Source organism: Oreochromis aureus, linkage group 7 (assembly GCF_013358895.1).
Source record: "Oreochromis aureus strain Israel breed Guangdong linkage group 7, ZZ_aureus, whole genome shotgun sequence".
Classification (NCBI taxonomy): domain Eukaryota; kingdom Metazoa; phylum Chordata; class Actinopteri; order Cichliformes; family Cichlidae; genus Oreochromis; species Oreochromis aureus.
This window is the reverse complement of record NC_052948.1, coordinates 62,289,340-62,307,832: the sequence shown is the minus strand read 5'-3', so window position 1 is coordinate 62,307,832 and position 18,493 is coordinate 62,289,340. Positions and strand designations below refer to the sequence as shown.

Here is an 18,493-nt window from a genome sequence, read left to right as displayed (position 1 = left end):
GATTTATTTGCCATTTTTCAAGTTGTCTTAGACTTTTGATCGAGATTGTGTTACATAAAAATTCTGTTCAATTTAACATTCAGTAAATTATATATGCATTTTAATTTTAAATCCATCTAAATAAAATGTTTGGTCACTTTAAGCAAAAAGTTATGCTTCTATTGATTTGAAAAAGTGTTAAGTTTCAGTTGCAACTAACTATTAATTGATCTTGTTATTCAGTGTTAATAAGTTACTGTTTGGTATATTAAATATTAGAGAAAGGGACACATATTGCTCTTTAGCCACTGATTTTAAGAAAAGCAGCAAATATAAAGAAAAAACTAAAGCCAGCAAATGTTTTGTTTGCCTTCTTATAAAATAACTTAAAATTATTACCTAATAGAAATGGACTTTTCACTATACTAAATGAACATTTAAAGAATAATAATAAATAGAGCAAGTGTGTGTGTGTACTATTGCTTTAAACATTATTCATGGAGATATTAAAGATAAAGGAAAATTAAATTCATTCATGACACACAACAAGAAGAAGTGGGACACCCACAGAGAATCATCAGGTATTTGTACAGCCTGGCAAGGGACCTATAATGCGGACTGTAATGGAGGTTTTAATGTTGTTTTTGATTGGTGTAAATACACTCATGAAGTGAAACTCAACAGATAACAAATGTAGCACACAATAACACCTGAATAAAAGACAAAAGAAGAGAAACCTAACTGGTCTTAGTCATGCACAAGTTCAAGTCATAAATCTATAAAACGGCAGAAATCCGTCTCTCTGCAGCTTTCAGCTTCCTCTGTAAGTGCTGTAGGAGAAGCGACTCATCAGCAGAGGGATGTGAAACCTCTGCTCTGGCGCACTGATGGTGAACACAACCTGGAAACACACAAATGATTACAGCAAGATGAAAAATGCCTTTTAATGTTTGATACAAAAATGATTTCAACAAAAACATTGGTTGTTGTAGACCCCACTGTCTTTGATGTCACAGTGTTTATTGGACATGAAGATGTGAATAATGCTGTGATATTATTATAAACACTTTGTTGAAGTAATGAGTAAGAATATTTTAAAATGTCATTTAAATTTTCCTGTTGCTCATTTGTCGAGAATGACATTTGTGTGTTTTAGCAGATTTGGCGACCCCTAGTGGCGAACAAACTAACTGCTACCTAACTGTTTCTGTTCCCAAATAAATGTGTTGTCTCTACATCATGTCCTTCCCGTGATACTTATAAGGATCTATTCACATGCGTGGGTTACTATATACCTAAATCAGACCAGTTTATTTATTTAAAATATATAGGATAGTGACACCTCATGACTCACCTCCACATAGGGGTAGAAAGAGGGCTGACCAAGGCCTTCCCAGTATGAACCCGTCTCAAAGCGGAGCTTGTACATGCCAGGAGTGAAAGTTTGTTGGTTGATGAGTCCTGGGCAGCGGCCATCTTGATTTGTTGTCCTAAAAGTTATTAATAAAGTTCTGAGTGCAGGTTTTCGTCAGCTCACCTGGAAGAAAAGCTCTTCCCTGATTTCTTTAGTTGTCTAAAGAAATCAACCCCCCCCCCGCCCCCGATTTTTTGACCTTTTCAGTTTTTGATTTTATCAGGCTTCAGGCTTTTAATAAAAAAAACCCATGTTAACAGGAGATTAAGCTACGTGTAAGAATGTATGAAAGCCTACCCGACACTCAGCATGGCCCAGATCATCAGCTTGGAGTCCAGTCGGTGCAGGCTGAGGGCCATCCTGGCTGCCGGGATGCCGTCGGCAGCGTTCAGCACGTGAGTGGTCAGAGGGCTGGACTCCGCCATGATCTGCTGGATGGCAGAGGACAGGTCAGATTTAAATGTGGGACCTTTAGTTACAGCCATGGACGTCATGACACCACCGTATGGAAGAATGTTCAATCTGTGAGGCTGTTCTGAAGGCAAAAGGTGATCCAAGCCAGTACCCAGTAGCCAGTACCAAATTGTACCTAATAAAGTGGCCAGTGAAGGTATATAAACAATGATTTCCCTGTTAATACCAGTCTATGGTAGTCATCTGATGCTCATCTATTTCTAATACCTCCATGTACAGCAATCACAGTCCTCTCGGCACCAAACAGGACAGAAAAAAACAGCAATGCAACAATAACCTTAAGCTTTAAGTCAATGATAGTATGTCTGCTAACTACAAAAAGAAAACTATCAGGAATCCTCCTCTGTCTAACATCGCTGTTTGTGTCCTTTGTTTTTCTAGATTAAAAAAAGTACGAGGATATGAAAAAAACCTTTTTGTCTCTTCAAAACTTCTAAAAAATAGCCAGAGCTTTCATGATCGCTGCCCACCAGTTATGCAATAGTTTGCAACTGGTCACAGAGTGAAAGAGCAGGATTGTGAGCAGTGAGTCTGCACTTAGTGATCTGTCCGAGAGGGATTTCTGTTCAGAGACAGGTTGGCTTCCACCAGGCAATGCGCACAATCGGCTTGTGATCAGAAGCAGCCACCTCGGTTAGCCTCTGTGTGTGCAGTGATTACCAAAATGTAAGAAAAAAGAAATCAATCACCCAGCAATCCTCCCATCTTATTTTTATAGTGTGGCTGGAGCACAAAGCAGCGTTTTCTATATTGCAGCCAGACACCAGAGGGAGATGAAGATGCTTTAGCTTCACTTTTGAGAAGCTGTGACATTCTCCATCTTTATTTACAGCGATTCAGGCTGAATTTATGCTTCAGCTCTTTGACATCAGAGAGTTTAATGTAGCAGTCCAACGTTTGAGTGTCACACCTACACTTTCTCAATATTTCCCATCTTAGCAAATGATCATAAGGACAGATTTTTTCATAGACTCTGACCTGCAGATTATAGCTCTGTGCTCCAAGTTTAATAAACTACTCAGAAGACAAGGATTATGATGTCATGACATTACCTGTCAGTCATGTGACCATGTATCTCATGTTCATTTGTCTCAGCGATCACTTTAATGTACACAAAATGACTAATATATAAGTCTTTGAAGTTTCATGTGACTCCTTCTGTGTGTTAAGACACTGAGTCCATCAAGAGGTCTCAACACAAACAATTATTGGAAACTTTCTTGAGGAATTAACGATAAATATGCTTCAAAATAGGAATAAAGAAAATTATAAGCCTAACGAGTTCACATATAGAGCTTAAATATCATTATAAGATGACCAGAGGACACATACCACTTCTAAGGGGAGACAAGAGTAGCACCTTCATGCACTGGTGACACTTTAAAACACTGAAGTGCATCAGTGTGAAACAGAAACACCTCAGGCCTCGTTGCTGTAGTCTATAATAGGAGAAGCCTTACCTGTATGAGAGCTCTCCCCTCTGCTGCAGCCAGTTCATTCACTACTCCAAACTCCTCCAACCAGCTGTGGTATCACTGCACACACCTCCCTCATTCACGTACCCAGCACGCACTTTAAACAGACGCGGTATCAAAGGTTGTCCTGATTCTAATAAATCATTAAAACCAGCCAAGAGAGTGCAGCTTTCCTTCAGTCAACAACATGTGATTCATTTAATCACTGGGATTGTTTTGCATGATAAGGCTCATTGTAATATCAGACATCCCCTAATGTGCACCTCTGACTACGTTTTCTTCTGATACCATTTGACTGGAAGAGAATGGAACAATCCCCACTGCCAACTAGCATTTTAGTTCGCAGGCAGAGATTAAATGCAGAAGATTTAGTTGCTATTTTTACTGGCAGGTTAGGAATAACAGCTACTGGGTGAGGCATGGGTAAATTCACAAATTTGAATACAGTGTTTACCCACATGCAGCATAAAAGATGGATGTAAAGCAGGCTTTTGCTAGTGCTGTTCAATGCTGCAGGTTTTGGTATCGATCAGATACTAAGTCAAGGTCAAATTCATTTATATAGCACATTTCAAACAGCCGATGCTGCACAAAGTGCTTAACAATATAAAAATGGCATTAAAAAGCAACAATGTAATACAATAATAACAATAAAAAACAATAATAGGACAATAAAAGAATTAAAACAATAACTAAAACTAATTCAAATAAGACCAAAATGCTTGGATCATAGTGTGTTAAAAGCCAGGGCATAAAAATGTGTCTTTAGTAATGATTTAAATTGCTCAAGTGTTTGTGCAGATCTAATATTTAAGGGGAGACTATTCCAGAGTCTGGGACCTGCCACAGAGAAGGATCTATCACCACGGGGTTTGAGATAAGTCCGTGGGATGGACAGCATTAATTTTGAGCTAGACCTCATGGGTTTTTCCTGGAGCATAGGCAGAGAGGAGCTCAGACAGGTAAGGAGGGGCTCGGGCATTAAGTGACTTAAAAACAAAAAATAAAACTTTAAATTGGATCCTGTAAGAGACAGGAAGCCAGTGTAAAGAAGCTAAAACTGGGGTTATATGCTCTCTCTGTTTGGTACCAGTTAGCAGGTGAGCAGCTGCATTTTGAACCATCTGAAGACGATGGATGGTGGCCTGATCTAGACCATAATACAATGAATTGCAGTAGTCTAATCTGCAAGTAAGAAAAAGTTGAATAACACGCTCAAAGACGTTAGCCGGGAGGTATGGCTTTACTAATCACATATAGGGCGATACCGATATCAATTCTTTTAGCCTATAAAGGAAAATCATGTTAGAGGAAGAAGTGCGTCATGATTTACACATATGAAATGATGATTCATCATCAGTTTGCAAATTCTAAACACATTTTAATGATCACAAAATCACTGTGAGATTTTTACTCTCCATAATCTTAAGTTAATACAACAAATCATAGCTTCCAGCTTTTCGTGTGTTTTCAAACTGTCCTGTCCTGATAGGTCTTAGTTCAGTACGAGCTATGACCGTCCAGGATCTGCTCGCGAGCTAGCAACTTGTCAGATTCAGTTTCAGAACAAAAGAAGCAAAAGCTAGAGGTGGGCGGATTGATCCAAATGTTGATAGCATTAATGCCAATCCTGGTATTGTTCAGTATGACCTCTAAGGTCATACTTATGACCTCTAAGGTCATACTTACCTTTAATTGTAGTTTGTTTGTTTTTTTAATGTGATGTTAAGTTCTGTTAAGAGTTCCTTTAGGTGGCGCTTAATGTTTCTGCCTCTACTTATGCAGTTTCCCTAATTTTCCTAAAATTTTCCATGAAGCTCATTTTTAAACTTGACCTCAAGTACTCTGGTGGTTTATTAACAGCATCAGATTCAGAACTGGTTTTGTCCAGCTATGTTATACTGTTTCTGATTTTAGCTGGCTAAATGGTAATATTGATCTCCAACTAAAGTCCACCCAAACCTGACCACTCACCTCCCCTCTGAGGGGGAGACCTGATTTCCATTCAGTAAACTTAAAACAAAGGAGAGCTTTCAACATATCCAATGATTTGATATGTTAAATTACTACAGATAAAATTCATAAACTCATAAAAAAAGAATCACACCAGGTCCAAATACACCTCGTTTATGAAAAATACCTTTATTACACTCACAGTTAAATAGGTTACATTCAGCACTGAACAAACACAAAAGCACCGACAGGAGAAGCTACAGCGACGTCAAATCAAGTCTTTCCAAAATGAGTCTGCGTCCTAACTCGCTGGATTTCTTATTAAAACATTTAGTGTCACTTTTTTTTAAAGTCTGAAATAAGGTTTCAGTATAAAGAGCTACTATTGTACACATGAATATGTTCAAGTGTCACTTTTTAAACTGACAAATATTTAGAGCGTATTTACACTGACGGTTGTTCATTTTAAAAGGTTCAGCAACTGTTTGGTGTCTGTGCTCTCCATTAAACCAATAATAAACATTATTTCATAAAATGAAAGCCACAACAGAAACCAGCAACGCTGTAGTGGGAACAACAGTATTGTGTTATATATTCAATATTTTATGTGTAACTGGTCTTATTTGGCAGTGGTGTATCACATAGTAGAAAATGGGCCATCAAATGTTCAGTAGCATGTCTTTTCAGGAGGGTCATCTATTTTTTTCTATTACCAGTTGAGTCTTTCAAAAATTCTTATTAGCATCAAAAGTACAGTTTCTGTAGCTGTAGGTGTGTCTGTCACTTCTTAGGGTTCATGTATCAATCTGGTCCTTATCAGGTCTTAAAATGACTTAAACACAACCTCAGGTGAACAACAGCATATGACATATTACACCGTGTCATTATTTACTGAGCAAAACCTGAAGCCAAACTGCAGAAGCAGTGTGTGTGCCCTATTAAGTTGCTTTTAGGACCTAATTTAGCAGCAAAATCTTGCAGCAATGGTTTTCTGTGAAACTCGTGTCTCACATCATTGTGGAGGAACTGTTGTTCATGTTCATGTTTTCAGCATTCATTCATGCACAGCTCTCTTAAACCAACCACAGTGTTTCAGCTGAGTTGAGGTCTGGACTTTGGGCCACTGCACGGCACCTTGATTTTTTTTTGCTTCTTCAGCCAATCTGTTGGAGATTTGCTGCTGTGTGTGGGATCATGGTCCAGTTGCATGACCCAGTTTGGGCAAAGCTTTAGCTGTGGGACACACGGCCTCATGTTTGACTCTAGAACAGTTTGGTGTACAGAGGATTTCATGGTCGACTCAGTGACTGCAAGCTTCCCAAATCATTGTCCCTCCACCACTGTGCTGACAGTTGGTTTGAGGTGTTTGTGCTGATTGTGCTGCTGTATATTATGAAGAAACAAAGCACATTGTTCAAGAAGTCTTGTGGTTTGTAGAGATGCAGTTGCGCAAACTTAACATATGCTGCCATGTTCTTTTTAAAGGGAAGAAGTAGCCTCCTAGGAACCCTTCATAGTCACACTTGTTCAGTCTTTTTTTAATTGATCTGACTTTGGGGTGAATTTGCTGGAATATCTCCTCCTGAGAAGTCTGGCAGCTGTCGTGAATGTTTTCCACTTTCTCGCTGTGGAATGATGCTGTGCTTTCTTTTTACCAGGACTGTAAGTTAAACTTAACTTTTTCATTCAGCTAGATATCTTAGCAAACATGAACCCAACAGTTTTAGGTAACATGAAGCATATTGTTACCCACATGAAATAAACTGAACTGTTTCACTGACTCGAACTGTTTGTCAGTTTGTCAGTTAACCCAAGCTAAACTGAAACAAGCACATGAAACCAACTATCACTCATGATTGTACATGAAAGTTATTTGTAGTTGTGGTTGCTCCTTTTCCTTTTGTTTTGCTTTGTTTATTTGTCTCTTTTAATTCTATGTTGTTGTACTTTTTCAACATGTTCAAAATAAAGATTCAATCAATCAATCGTAGAAAAAGTACATGTCCCTATTCATATCTACTACATGGAGTTATTATTCAAAGCTAATGCTCATTTCAGGAAATTGTCTGGGCCTACATATGACTTTATAAGTGATTTCCTGAGTGGACTGAACGGTGAAATTTACCCAGAAAGTCATAAAGCCGTGCTCACTGAGCCTGTATCGCAGAAGCATAATGTGGTCACACAGCTGGTTACACATAATGAAAACAGGCCTGATGAAAATAAAATGTGTGATAAGGAGCCGCCAGCTGGTGCCACACAGACTTTAATAACAGTGATGAGTCTGACATGAGAAGCAAGGTTAGGGTGATGAAACAGGCTCAAAAGTTAAGGAAATAATCCAACAGGCTCATGAGTCTGCTCTTGCCTGTGTAGCCCACTAATGCAGTGTTTTGTGGCGATGCAGAGGCGTTGGCCCAGAGGCCAAAATAAAATAATCTGCTCACTGTGAGGAGGTATTTAGCTGGAGAAAAGGTTTCTGCAAAACCATGAGTATGTTTTATTAAACTTTTCTATGATGTTCAGATATTGACTAATGTGTCAACATGTGAATGTGGATCACTGGAATCAGTAAAGTGTCAGTGTTGATTTTACCGTCATTCTATGCTGGAGAACGTGAAGGTGAAGGCAGTGCAACATAATAAAAATGTCAAAAATATGGGAAAAAAATCAAAAATCAGGGGTGGAGGAGAGTCAGTCCAAATGCAGGTCGTGTTGCCAGCGTCGTCTTGAAGCTTCGTCCATCCCAGCTGTTACAGATCTGAGCGTCTGCTTCTGGAAGGAAGTGAACACGAGAGGAATCTGAAGCAAGACTTCTAAGGATCTTCAGGACATAAAGAGAGATTAAAACATGCAAAAAACTCATAAGTTGGCATGAAATACACTTTAAGGTCAATATCAGTGGGAAACAGTCCGTTTTTTTGCATTCTTTGTTGCTTTTAGCAAAAACAGAGCAAACACACGTTAACTGCAACAATCAAATGATGTAAGAGCTAGTTGAAGTCTTACCCAGCATTGTAAAGTAAGTGCTACGTTACGGTAGAGGACAGATCTGGAAATAGTTTAAATGATTCTACCATAAAAGAATATTATGTCATATCATATTATTATTACATCATATTGCTCTTCCCTTCTGAGCTCCATTCTTGTCCAAAACCTATTAAAGAGGACATATTCTGTTCATTTCCAGCTCCATCTCATGCTATAAACATCATAGTGTATGTATATTTGTACGTCCCCTATCGCCTCCTAATACAGTGAACCAATCTTGATGAAACCTTCTAGAAACATTGCCTAATGCACAGTGAGTGCAAACATCTGTATGTTTATATGCACATGTACACATGACACTTATTCTTTATTGACCTAACATTAAAGTGTAGCAGGTTTGCAAACTTTTATTAATGGACTCTACCAGAGTAGCTCGCATGATTTTGGTTTTCTTTTTTTTAACCCATCTTCCTTCAGATTGGCTGTTCCTTGGAAACAGAAGGTTTAAGCTTTGTGTGGGCGGGGCTTCTGTGCAGAGCTAGAGCTGTGTGGCTGAGATGACCAATATTATGGATAACCTCTATTGTGCTATTCCTAGTTAGTGTATTGTCTGTCTCTGTTAATGTTTGTTTATAATGGAGCACTGTAACGAAAGATAATTTCCCCTAGGGATCAATAAAGTATTCTGATTCTGATTTCTGTGACATCATGCAGCTCAAAGAGTAGGAACAAATGTCCAAAACTAAGACTAATAAGGAATACTTGTACAAATGCTGGATCCTTTATTTGAAAGTTTGTCCCTGCATAATAAATAGACAACTGTTACAGAACACATTACTTTTGGACTGAGTGCATTAGCATTATTGAGCCGGAAGTGGTTAACGAGCTGTATTCATAAACTGTACGGTTGTAATCCTTCACAGTTAATATTATTTCCCAAATAATTTCATTGAAGATGCTCAAAAATGCACAGACAGCTCAGTTATGTCTACAGCCATAAATTAAAGCACCATGCCCTCCAAACCCAAACACCACACAGACTGATGAGTTTGGCTTCCTTTTTCAGTTTGTGTTTAATTTGAGCATCCACCATTAGATGGGCACACACGAAAGAAAACAAAGAAAAGCAAAATAAGGCCAGGCAGCTTGCCACCTTCATACCTGAACTGCAGCATCACAGGTCCTCCTCCTGATCAGACTGCTTTATCTGAAAACAGAAAGAGAAAGTTAACAGGACAGTGGGTTAATTAAAACACTGCTTTAGCCTTTATTTGCACGTCGCCTCATGTTCACTGCAGCCGGAAGTCCTTTATCCTCACAGTCCACATAAATGCTCATTTCCTGTTCATAATAACACATTTTGTTTCACACACACACACACACACACACACACACACACACACACACACACACACACACACACACACACACACACAAAGAGGTAAATGGTAATTAGCCTGCTAAAACACTCTTTTATTCATGTACACTCGGTTTCTTCCTGTCAGAGGAACAATGCGACAGATTAAGGGCCGGTCTGTTCTCTGCCTCCTCTCAGATTAATGAGGCAGCTTCGCTCTGTCAGGCAGGTATAGGAAGCCTGCAGGCTAATTCTATGTCATTATGTTTCCCTGTAAAGAAACAGAAACACTGAAAGCATCGCTCCTCCGCTCGGCCGATCCGCTCCACTCCGGTGAGATCCTGAATCAAAAGACCTGCGAGGCGACTGGTAAACACATCTTCCACCAGGAATTATGCAGATGGTCTCTCTGCAGTGTGGGTGAGTCACAGATTTACTGCTGAGTAAGTCTATGACTGAGTGATTTATGAAGACAGGTGAAGGGATGGACTGGGAGAGATGAACTGTTTGTTTTTTCAAACTCTAACTGGATATATGGAAATCGTGGCGGGCATTATTTTTTACATCTTACTTTCTTTTTCCCAAAAGAAATGTTTAACTGATTATTAAAATAATTTCCATAATAACTAGTGAAACAGTGAAAAATAATTCTGAGAGTTTTGACCCGTGTTAAGGCATCTGAGTCAGAGTTAGCCGATTCTCCACAAGAGGGCAGCATTGCATTAGCTGCTATTGCAGAGCTGAGCACCAGGGGAGGTTACTGAGGTTACCCTGTGGGAGCTACATAGTCTTGTTTGACTAGCTTAGTTTGTAATAGGGATACTTATGCATTCTGTGGGATAGTGATTGAGTATTAAAAGGGTTTAACTTGTTTGGGTAGTAGTAAAACGTCTGTACTAGCCTGTGATGGTAGCAGGCATGTAAAATTAACCCAATGGGTAGCTAAATTCATCCTATAAAAGTAACTGATAGGGAAAAAGATACTGTGTGTTTACCCTGTGAGGGTGTATTTATGCTGTGTAGTAGAATGGTTAAGTAATAGTGATACATATTCCATGAAGGAGCCTATATATATTTATTGTCAGGACCGCTATTGTCAAAAGAAGTTACCAGTGGCAGACATCTATAATGGTGGTATATCTCTGACGGGAGCAGCAAGACCCCAGCACAGAATAGAGTGGGCAGCCATAACAACAGGTCCATAAATGATTAAGTTAGGACGAGCATGAATGGAGTATCTGCGGTGGAGGTCGGTTGCAAAGAGGCTTGCAGATTGGATTGAGACTTTCTAAACAAGTCACTATAAATCAATGAATGTTAACAGGTCTATAGGAGATTGTTCCATTTGCCAGGATTATGGCTTTATTTTCTGAACTGTCTGTACTGAAACTATGCTCCATATACTCAATATTTACCCTGCAGTAGTGGCAACAGTGGGAGTAGTGGTATATTGAGTGAGTAGTATATGTTTATCCAGTACTGTTGTGCCACGGGAAAGGGTTTCATTTGGAATTTGTGACAAGGGAACATTCTCCCGCAGACTACAGGCACAAGAAAAAGGAATAAAAAAAACAAAAAGTTGGAGAACCACTGAGCAAATGTATTACTGTAATTACTTTTTATTAGGCTTACCATCTGCTGTCTTATTTTCATTTACTTAGGCAATTAGATGAGTTCAGTGAATGCAATGTCACACCATTACTGCAAATATTAGTGCACTGAAGAATAATCGCTGTGTGTAAGCACAGCACATCAGCTGTTGTACAGAAACCCATTCAAGCTGGTTTTGTGAGACCACAGTGAAATGTCAGGAAAATAACTGATGGAGTCCCTGCTGCCGTAACACCTGCGTAAACTGCTTCCTGCTGCTGTGTGATGCCACAGCTGTTTAATATCATTAAAAGAAGAAAACAAACTCCTATTTATTCAGCATGAGACTGTGTCTGAAAGCTGGCTGCAATTTGAACATCGGGAGGCAAAGCTAAAATTTGGTCGTATGTGAAATGGATACGAACATCTTCAGTGCTATTGATTCTGTAAGTCAATGGAAGCATGGGCGTAGCTGTGGGGAAGCAGGGGTGTATATTTACCCTATGGGTGTAGCTGTAGGGGTAGTAGTGCTGGTAGTGCAGCGGCTCGTCCTCACTGGCCTCTCCTGGCTCTGGACTCTCTCGCTCCAGACTGCTGACTGAACCTCGGCGAGAGGAATCCGACACACTGGGCTCCCTGCTCTGAGGACACTCTTAGAGACACACACACACACACACACACGCAGTTGTTCTTATGGTGTGTTTAGACTAAACCTTTTTTAAAGAGCTTTAAACACCAAGTGTTCAGCAAAAAAAAATGACACAAAATTCAAAATTGTTCGTATGCGAATACAGGAACATTTTGAGTAGAAATAATGGTCCTGATGTTTCTAAAGAAGGCAAGGATAAAAAACAAAGTTTCCAAATGGATTCGATTCTCAGGAGAAGGCAGCAGCAGGGACAATTTCATGGTTTGATCCAGGAGTTGAAGCTGTATCATCTACCACTTTTGTCCATATTTCAGGATGTCAGTGTGGCTGTTCGAGCTCTTGTTGGCGGAGTTGGGACCACGTCTGGTTGGTGTGAAGAGCTGCATTAAGAATAGCTGAGTGTCCAAAATATTTGCACTAATTTCACTCGTCTGCTGTATAAAGGCCTTAATACTAAAACCAAGCATCAACCCTCAACAAACAGTTTCCTCCTGTGCCGGCAGGGCCTTAAATTTTGCCTTGGAGCTGCTGTTGCTGTTTGGAGCTTTTTAAATGAAACACTACACTGCGTGGATAAAAATATCGTGCCACCTAAATGCTACATCTATTCTTGGGTATTAATATGGAGTTGGTTTCCCTTCGCAGCGACAACACTCCTTTGACAAGACTTTGGAGTGCGTGTGGGGACTTTTGCCCATTTATTCAGAAGAACATTTGAAAAGACAAACACTGATTTTCAAGTTGATCCTAAAGATGTGTCTTTATGAGCCTCTGTTTTGCACTGGGGCAGAGTCAAAGGTGGTCCATCCCCAAATTGTTCACACAAAGTTAGAAGCACAGAATTGTCCAAACAGTTTCAGTAAGTGGAGGCATTAAGTTTTCCTTTCACTGAAACTAAGAGGTCCAGGTCAACCCCAGAAGAACACCCCACAGCGTTATCTGTCCTCCATCAAACTTTATAGTTGGCACAGTCTTTTAGGTAATGTTCTCCATTCACCTAACCCAGACTCATCCATCAGATTTGTCACGTCACAGAATACGTTTCCACTACTCCAGAGTCCAGTGGCAGTGTGCTTTAAACTGCTGCTCACATGCAACAGCTCAGCGATGGAAGTCGATGCCATGAAGCTCCCGTTTTTGTGCTGATGTTAATACCAGAGGAGACTCAGAGGGTGGTTATTGATCCTGCACACCTCATTTGATATGATCGCTTTTGGTGGAGGATGTCAAAATGCTAACACTGATACTTCAAAGTCCCAAAACCAAATCCATATTTTAAATACATTAAATACAGTCCATTTCTAACAAATTTTTGTCTTTAAGCCTTTGATTTCTCCTTATTATATAGAGAGTAGTCACTGTGACAGTTCTCTGTCGATAAATAAGTGGACATTAAACAGTGTCGAGACGTGGTTATGGATGATTTTAGGTCTCATTAAAGCAAAATCACAACTTATGTCACAACAAAATATTGTAATTTCAATTTTTATTTGAAACATTTTCAGATCTAATGCAAACCTCTAAAAATGTCCCACCTCCCTCTTCGACGACTCGCTGCATGTGTGCGAGAGAAGTTCTCATTTGAGTCTTAGAACACATTTCTAGGAAATAATCGCAAAAAACTGAAGACCGTCAACGTGTCACATCGGATAATTTCCTCATCTATTTATCAACCCGAGGAGATAAAACCCAAACACACACAAACACACACACACACACACACAAACACACACACACACACATGCACAGGGACGACAGGATAACTCCTGAGCGCTGAAGGGGAGCTTATGAAAGGTTATGAGGACCGTGTTTATCGCTGTTTACCTCACTGTCATAATCCACGCTCCACTGGTGGCAGTTTTGTCATTGAACCATTACTCACAGATGCAGTATGATAGCTGACTCACATCTGATGGTAAACACAGCGACTCTCTCTGCATCACCGAACGCTCCGACGGATCATTTGCTGTAATAAACTCAAATTTAGAGTTCAGGAAGGATTAGACCTGGATCAGACTGATGTTTGAGGTTGATATAGGCATTTAATAAAAACGGGATGCGTGTCAGAGTCGAACACCTCTAAAGTAATGACCGAGACTGAATACGTTAGATGTTTCTCATCAGTTTGTAAACAGAAATGTAGTCCTGAATATATTTCAAAGCCTGATTTTACATTCCTGCTAACAGGCCTTTTCATATTCTGGCAAAGCACCAAAGACAACAACTAGACTGTCGTGGGCTTAGGAGATTGATTTCATTGATTTCAAACAGGCAGAAAAAGCCAGCCTGACTTCTTGAAGGTATGCTGTCTGACCTTGGGGTGAATTTATATATAGTCTATAGTTACTGTAGATCAGTCCTCCATCCTGGGCTTGAATCCACTGTGCAGCCAGGGCCTTTCTGTGTGGAGTTTGCATGTTCTCACTGTGTCTGTGTTTGTTCTCTCCAGCTTCCTCCCACAGACCAAAGACATGCACTTAGTAGTGCTAGGCTAACTGGTGATTCTAAATCGGCCATATGAATGTGGGTGTGAATGGTTGTCTGTGTCTCTGTCCAGGGTGTACCCCCCGTTAAGTTCCAGTACCACGGGGGGATTGAAGAAAATAGATGGATAGATCTTACCACTACAGCACCTTGACAAATTTTATCCATGATGTGCGGTCTGGGGGTCAGTTGATGCATTTCGAAATGAAAGCAATATGTGTAGCAGTCAAGTGAAAAGTCAAGGTCTTCACTAGAAGATGACTCATGTGGAAGACATGGAAGTAAGGGAAGGTTTTGGTGAAGCTAATCCATTCATCCAATCTCTTCTTCTTATCTTTATCAGGGTCACAGAGATCACCAGAGGTCACCAATCTGGCATTCACACTTATGTGCAATTTAGAATCACCAATTAGCCTAATCCCACTAACTGCATGTCTTTGGATTGTGAGTGGCAGTTGGAGTATCTAGACAGAACCCACGCAAACACGGGCTGTGTATACAAACTCCACACAGAAATATTGCTTCACACTCTAGACTAAATATAGCAGCTCTAATTTTGAAAATAATTGCAATTAATGCGTTAGGATTCAATTTTGTTATTATTATTTTCTCTACCTGAGCCGTCCTTCCTCTGTCTGTCCATCTTGTCTACGCAGTCCAGCAGGCCATCGATCTGAACCTTGATCACTTTCAGCTCCCTTTTGATGGAAAGAAGCTCTGCCATTCTCACTGCGGAGACAGAGAGAGATGTAGCAAAGAGAGGGGGATTAATCTGGCTCATGTGCATAAAATAAAATAAAGACTGACGCATGGGGCTATAACGACTACTCAGGTTAAAAAGTGTTCTATGTTAAAATCAACGGATAAAGTTATGCGAACGTGACCGGCTAATGCATGGCTTTATTTACATGTTGTCAAGTGTTGAGAAGATGAAGGCTCAAGCTGCCTCAGTGACCACACTTGAGATTCAGTTTACTAACAAGATTCCTTTAGTTCAACAGGAAGCAGAATGACCTAAAGGTGGAAGTGGTCTGCGCCAACCACTCAGTGAAATGTAGAACCCAGAGCTTCCCTCCCTAAGCTAATGGGGTAAGAACATTAAACAAGCAAATAAAGCTGTGAAAAAAACAGAACATTCATGTCAAAAGCAAAGGAAGTAAATCCCCACAAAGAAGCAGGGATCGATCTGAGGAAGCTGAAGAGCTGCTTGGTCTGCGAGAGAGAAAGAGACCCTTTTCTCAGCCTCCTTTAAATAGAGGCAGGACAATTTATCAATTACTCTGTTACACTGTGAGAGATCTGTGAGAGAGGAGACAGGAAAAAGGAAATGAGGAAACAAACACAAGAGGAGGGTGTGTAACGTAGAATACATACAGCTTTTTAGTATGAAAACAAATGCACGTAAAAACCTATAAGCAACAAATGTGCAGTTGTTTAGAACATAAACCTAAAGCTGGGTTTGAATCCTGGACCTGCAGTTTAATGTCAAACCTACATTTGAAATGTATGTGTTGTACAGATAAGACTTAACACGTGGACAGTGGCACTAGTTATTAAAAACATGGGTTTCATTTAAATTATTTGATATCCTAGCGACACACATGGAAATCACAGTGAGGGCTTAGAGAAGGGTGTAAAAAGCTAAATTAAAGCAAAATAGATGCTACACCCCTTTGTCTTCCCATGTTTTGGGCATCTTAGTGCCAGTCTAGACAAATCAGCAGCAGACAAAATCATTTTAGACAGCTGTGATTTGTCTGTTTCAATATCAGCGTGCATAAATCCAGCAACATAAAGAAATGTATCTTTGCAGCTGGGTGTGGAAGAAAATCTCAAATCCCATCACCAAGCAGCTTTGATGAACCTCTGTAATCCACATTCCCACAGCGAGAATCAACAACTGGTAGATGGTCTGAGCCCACAAATGACAACAGGAAGCAACATGTAATGTAAAACCACTCTGAGCAGTTCTTTTTTCTTCTGCTGTCTTTGCTGCGTTGATGTGTTTCAGGGTAATTTTCTGTTCATAAGTGGGCCGAAGCAAACTTGAAAGTCAGCGCTGACCGCAGTAGGGTTTTACAGCTCCATGCAGATTCGAGTGTCATTCAGTGACCCGTGCAGTCGTCAAGGCCGCGCTCCTGCACCATCAGTTACTCTTAGTGCTGCGCTGCCGCCTCCTTCAGCTGCACGAGCCCTCGCCCTCGCTGTGCTCCGTAATGGCCTGACGCCGCCGCACACAGCTCTCCAAATGACCCTGAAAACTACTTCAATCCTGAAAGCTTTTCGACCTCTGAAGCTTGCAAAGGCAATCTAATTTCCTTGTGATGGGGCGCAGTAAAAACTATTAAGGCTTGTAATAAACTAGTATAAACAATTCTTATTTTCCATGCACTATTAACTCGGTCTAATTGTGAGAGCTGATAGGCTCGGCTGGGTTATAGCAGGAGAGGAGAGCCCTGCGGTACAGAAGCTTTTAATGAAGAGACCATCTGGAGCGCCCCCCCTCACCCGCCTTCTCTCCAGCACCCTGGGGCCCTACCACCGAGATGAGCTGTCACACAGGCGGGAGATAACATGAAACAGGGTTTTGGAGAGGAAATATCCTCAGAGTGCAGCAGGTTTCCACAGGAGCTGCAGATTTAAAGGGGGAGAAAAAACAGGCTGAACATCACCATCACAACTGTGTACAAATGTGAACATCAAGGCCGAGGCTCATGTGTGGGTCTGAAATTTAAAAGCCGTTAATTGGTGAGGGAAGTGGCGTTAAACACCCCTGCGTATCGTCCTCTGGCAGCAGCGGGGAGTTGGTGTCTCTGCCCTTTTTCGATAAAAGCCTTTTAACAGCTGAACTTCCTGAACTTCTCGTGCCACAGTATTTCCCTTCGTCCTTTACTCGAGTTACAGCCACGACTCCGGATTTAATGTTTGCTGATGTTTTCATTAGGTGGATCTCAGTGGATGGATAAAGTGCACATCTCTCTGGGACATGAAAAACAGTTTACTGGAAAAGCAAGAGAAGAGGACTCGGGACAGTTTGTGACAACTAGGCACTGTGAAGGTAAAAGAACGCAAATATGTACAGTTAACATGCAAGTGCTATTATTTTACTTTATTTATTGTGCCCTGTACACAAACACAGGGCGCTTATTAGGTGATTTCAAAAATCCACGTTTGATGGAGACTTTCTGTCTTTGGTTAACAGAATCTGCCATGACGAGCTTACTGAGCTTTCTCCGTGTTTAAGTGCAATATGAAGGAATCTCCACTTACAGATATGAGCGCCGTGTGATTATTTCATGAGTGTCTAAATGATACACCGAAAAGACCGTGTTTTAACACAAAAAAGAGGAAAAGAATAAAGACAGTTAAATCAAAAAAGGAATCAACTTGATCATAGTTATGTATTTGGTCAAACATGCTGATTATAGGTTTCTGTATCTGAACATGGTGGGCAAGGGGGTTGATTGTTTGGGTTTTCTCTGTATTATTCTCGGGTCTTTACCTTACAGGAAAAAGCACCTTGGGGGCACTGTTGTCGTAATTTAATGATATATAAATAAAATTGAATAAATTGAATTCACTCTTTCACTACCAGCAAACAGCCTCCTGCAACCACTCGCTCATCAGGGAATATTCATTTTTCCCTAGCGACTGATGGTTGCCAGGCAGTTGGCAATAGGTGTGTGACTGGGGCCTTTGCTCAGCACCTGTCCTATTAACCATCTTTCCTTTCTGAATTTAAGCTGAATGAAATCCAAGGTGAAAGATCACTGTGATCAGCGCCACTCACCTACACAAGTGCAGGCCGAAAAAATGGGCCTTCAACAGAGTTTAAAAATAGCCGGCAAAGAGGATGCGATGCACGGCCGCCCAAGGCTACAAACAAATGAAAAACTGGGTTTTTATGTTGCTAAACACAAACATAGATGTTAAACACACCTCATATGACCACAGGTTGTCTCCACCACTTCCAAGCTGGTGGAGACAAAACAGATGAAATACTGGACTTCAGTTCATGAGGTGAATACTTTTCTCTGTGTTGGCAGGATATGAGAACGTGCATAAATATCTAAATAATGAAATAAAGGAAATGTTACCACTTTAAATATAGAAAATAAAGCATGCCC

General features: G+C 40.4%; 2 protein-coding genes across 3 annotated transcripts in view; both read right to left on the bottom strand.

Annotated features, from left to right (window-relative positions):
- Window positions 1-553: 553 nt before the first annotated feature.
- Window positions 554-3,427, bottom strand: LOC116325251 (5-hydroxyisourate hydrolase-like). Of its 2 annotated transcripts, none has more exons than XM_031746091.2 (4): window positions 3,328-3,427; window positions 1,691-1,824; window positions 1,334-1,469; window positions 554-880 (listed from the first exon to the last, which is right to left on the bottom strand). In XM_031746091.2, exons 2-4 carry the CDS (start codon window positions 1,816-1,818, stop codon window positions 791-793), a joined length of 354 nt encoding a protein of 117 aa, XP_031601951.1. In that variant the 5' UTR covers window positions 1,819-1,824; window positions 3,328-3,427; the 3' UTR covers window positions 554-790. The 2 variants fall into 2 exon arrangements, with proteins under 2 accessions (XP_031601951.1, XP_031601952.1); XM_031746092.2 differs by having other exon boundaries at window positions 1,691-1,821; window positions 3,328-3,398.
- Window positions 3,428-5,478: 2,051 nt separating this feature from the next.
- The window catches only part of LOC116325252 (RNA-binding Raly-like protein), a 63,103-nt gene continuing 50,088 nt past the window's right edge, over window positions 5,479-18,493 (bottom strand). Inside the window, exons 5-8 of the mRNA XM_039615075.1 lie at window positions 14,982-15,095; window positions 11,734-11,885; window positions 9,448-9,493; window positions 5,479-8,119 (exon numbers count right to left, since the gene is read on the bottom strand). Of these exons, the coding sequence (XP_039471009.1) occupies window positions 9,461-9,493; window positions 11,734-11,885; window positions 14,982-15,095 (299 nt within the window). The 3' untranslated portion in view covers window positions 5,479-8,119; window positions 9,448-9,460. The remainder of the gene's footprint in view (window positions 8,120-9,447; window positions 9,494-11,733; window positions 11,886-14,981; window positions 15,096-18,493) is intronic.

Bases quoted from the DNA above. Each gene is read 5' to 3' on its own strand.
- LOC116325251 (XM_031746091.2), bottom strand. From the start codon at position 1,818: ATGGCGGAGTCCAGCCCTCTGACCACTCACGTGCTGAACGCTGCCGAC. The intron at 1,470-1,690 runs GTAGGCTTTCAT...AATAACTTTTAG, and splicing joins TGGGCCATGCTGAGTGTCGG to GACAACAAATCAAGATGGCC. The intron at 881-1,333 runs GTGAGTCATGAG...GTGTGTTTCCAG, and splicing joins CTTTCTACCCCTATGTGGAG to GTTGTGTTCACCATCAGTGC.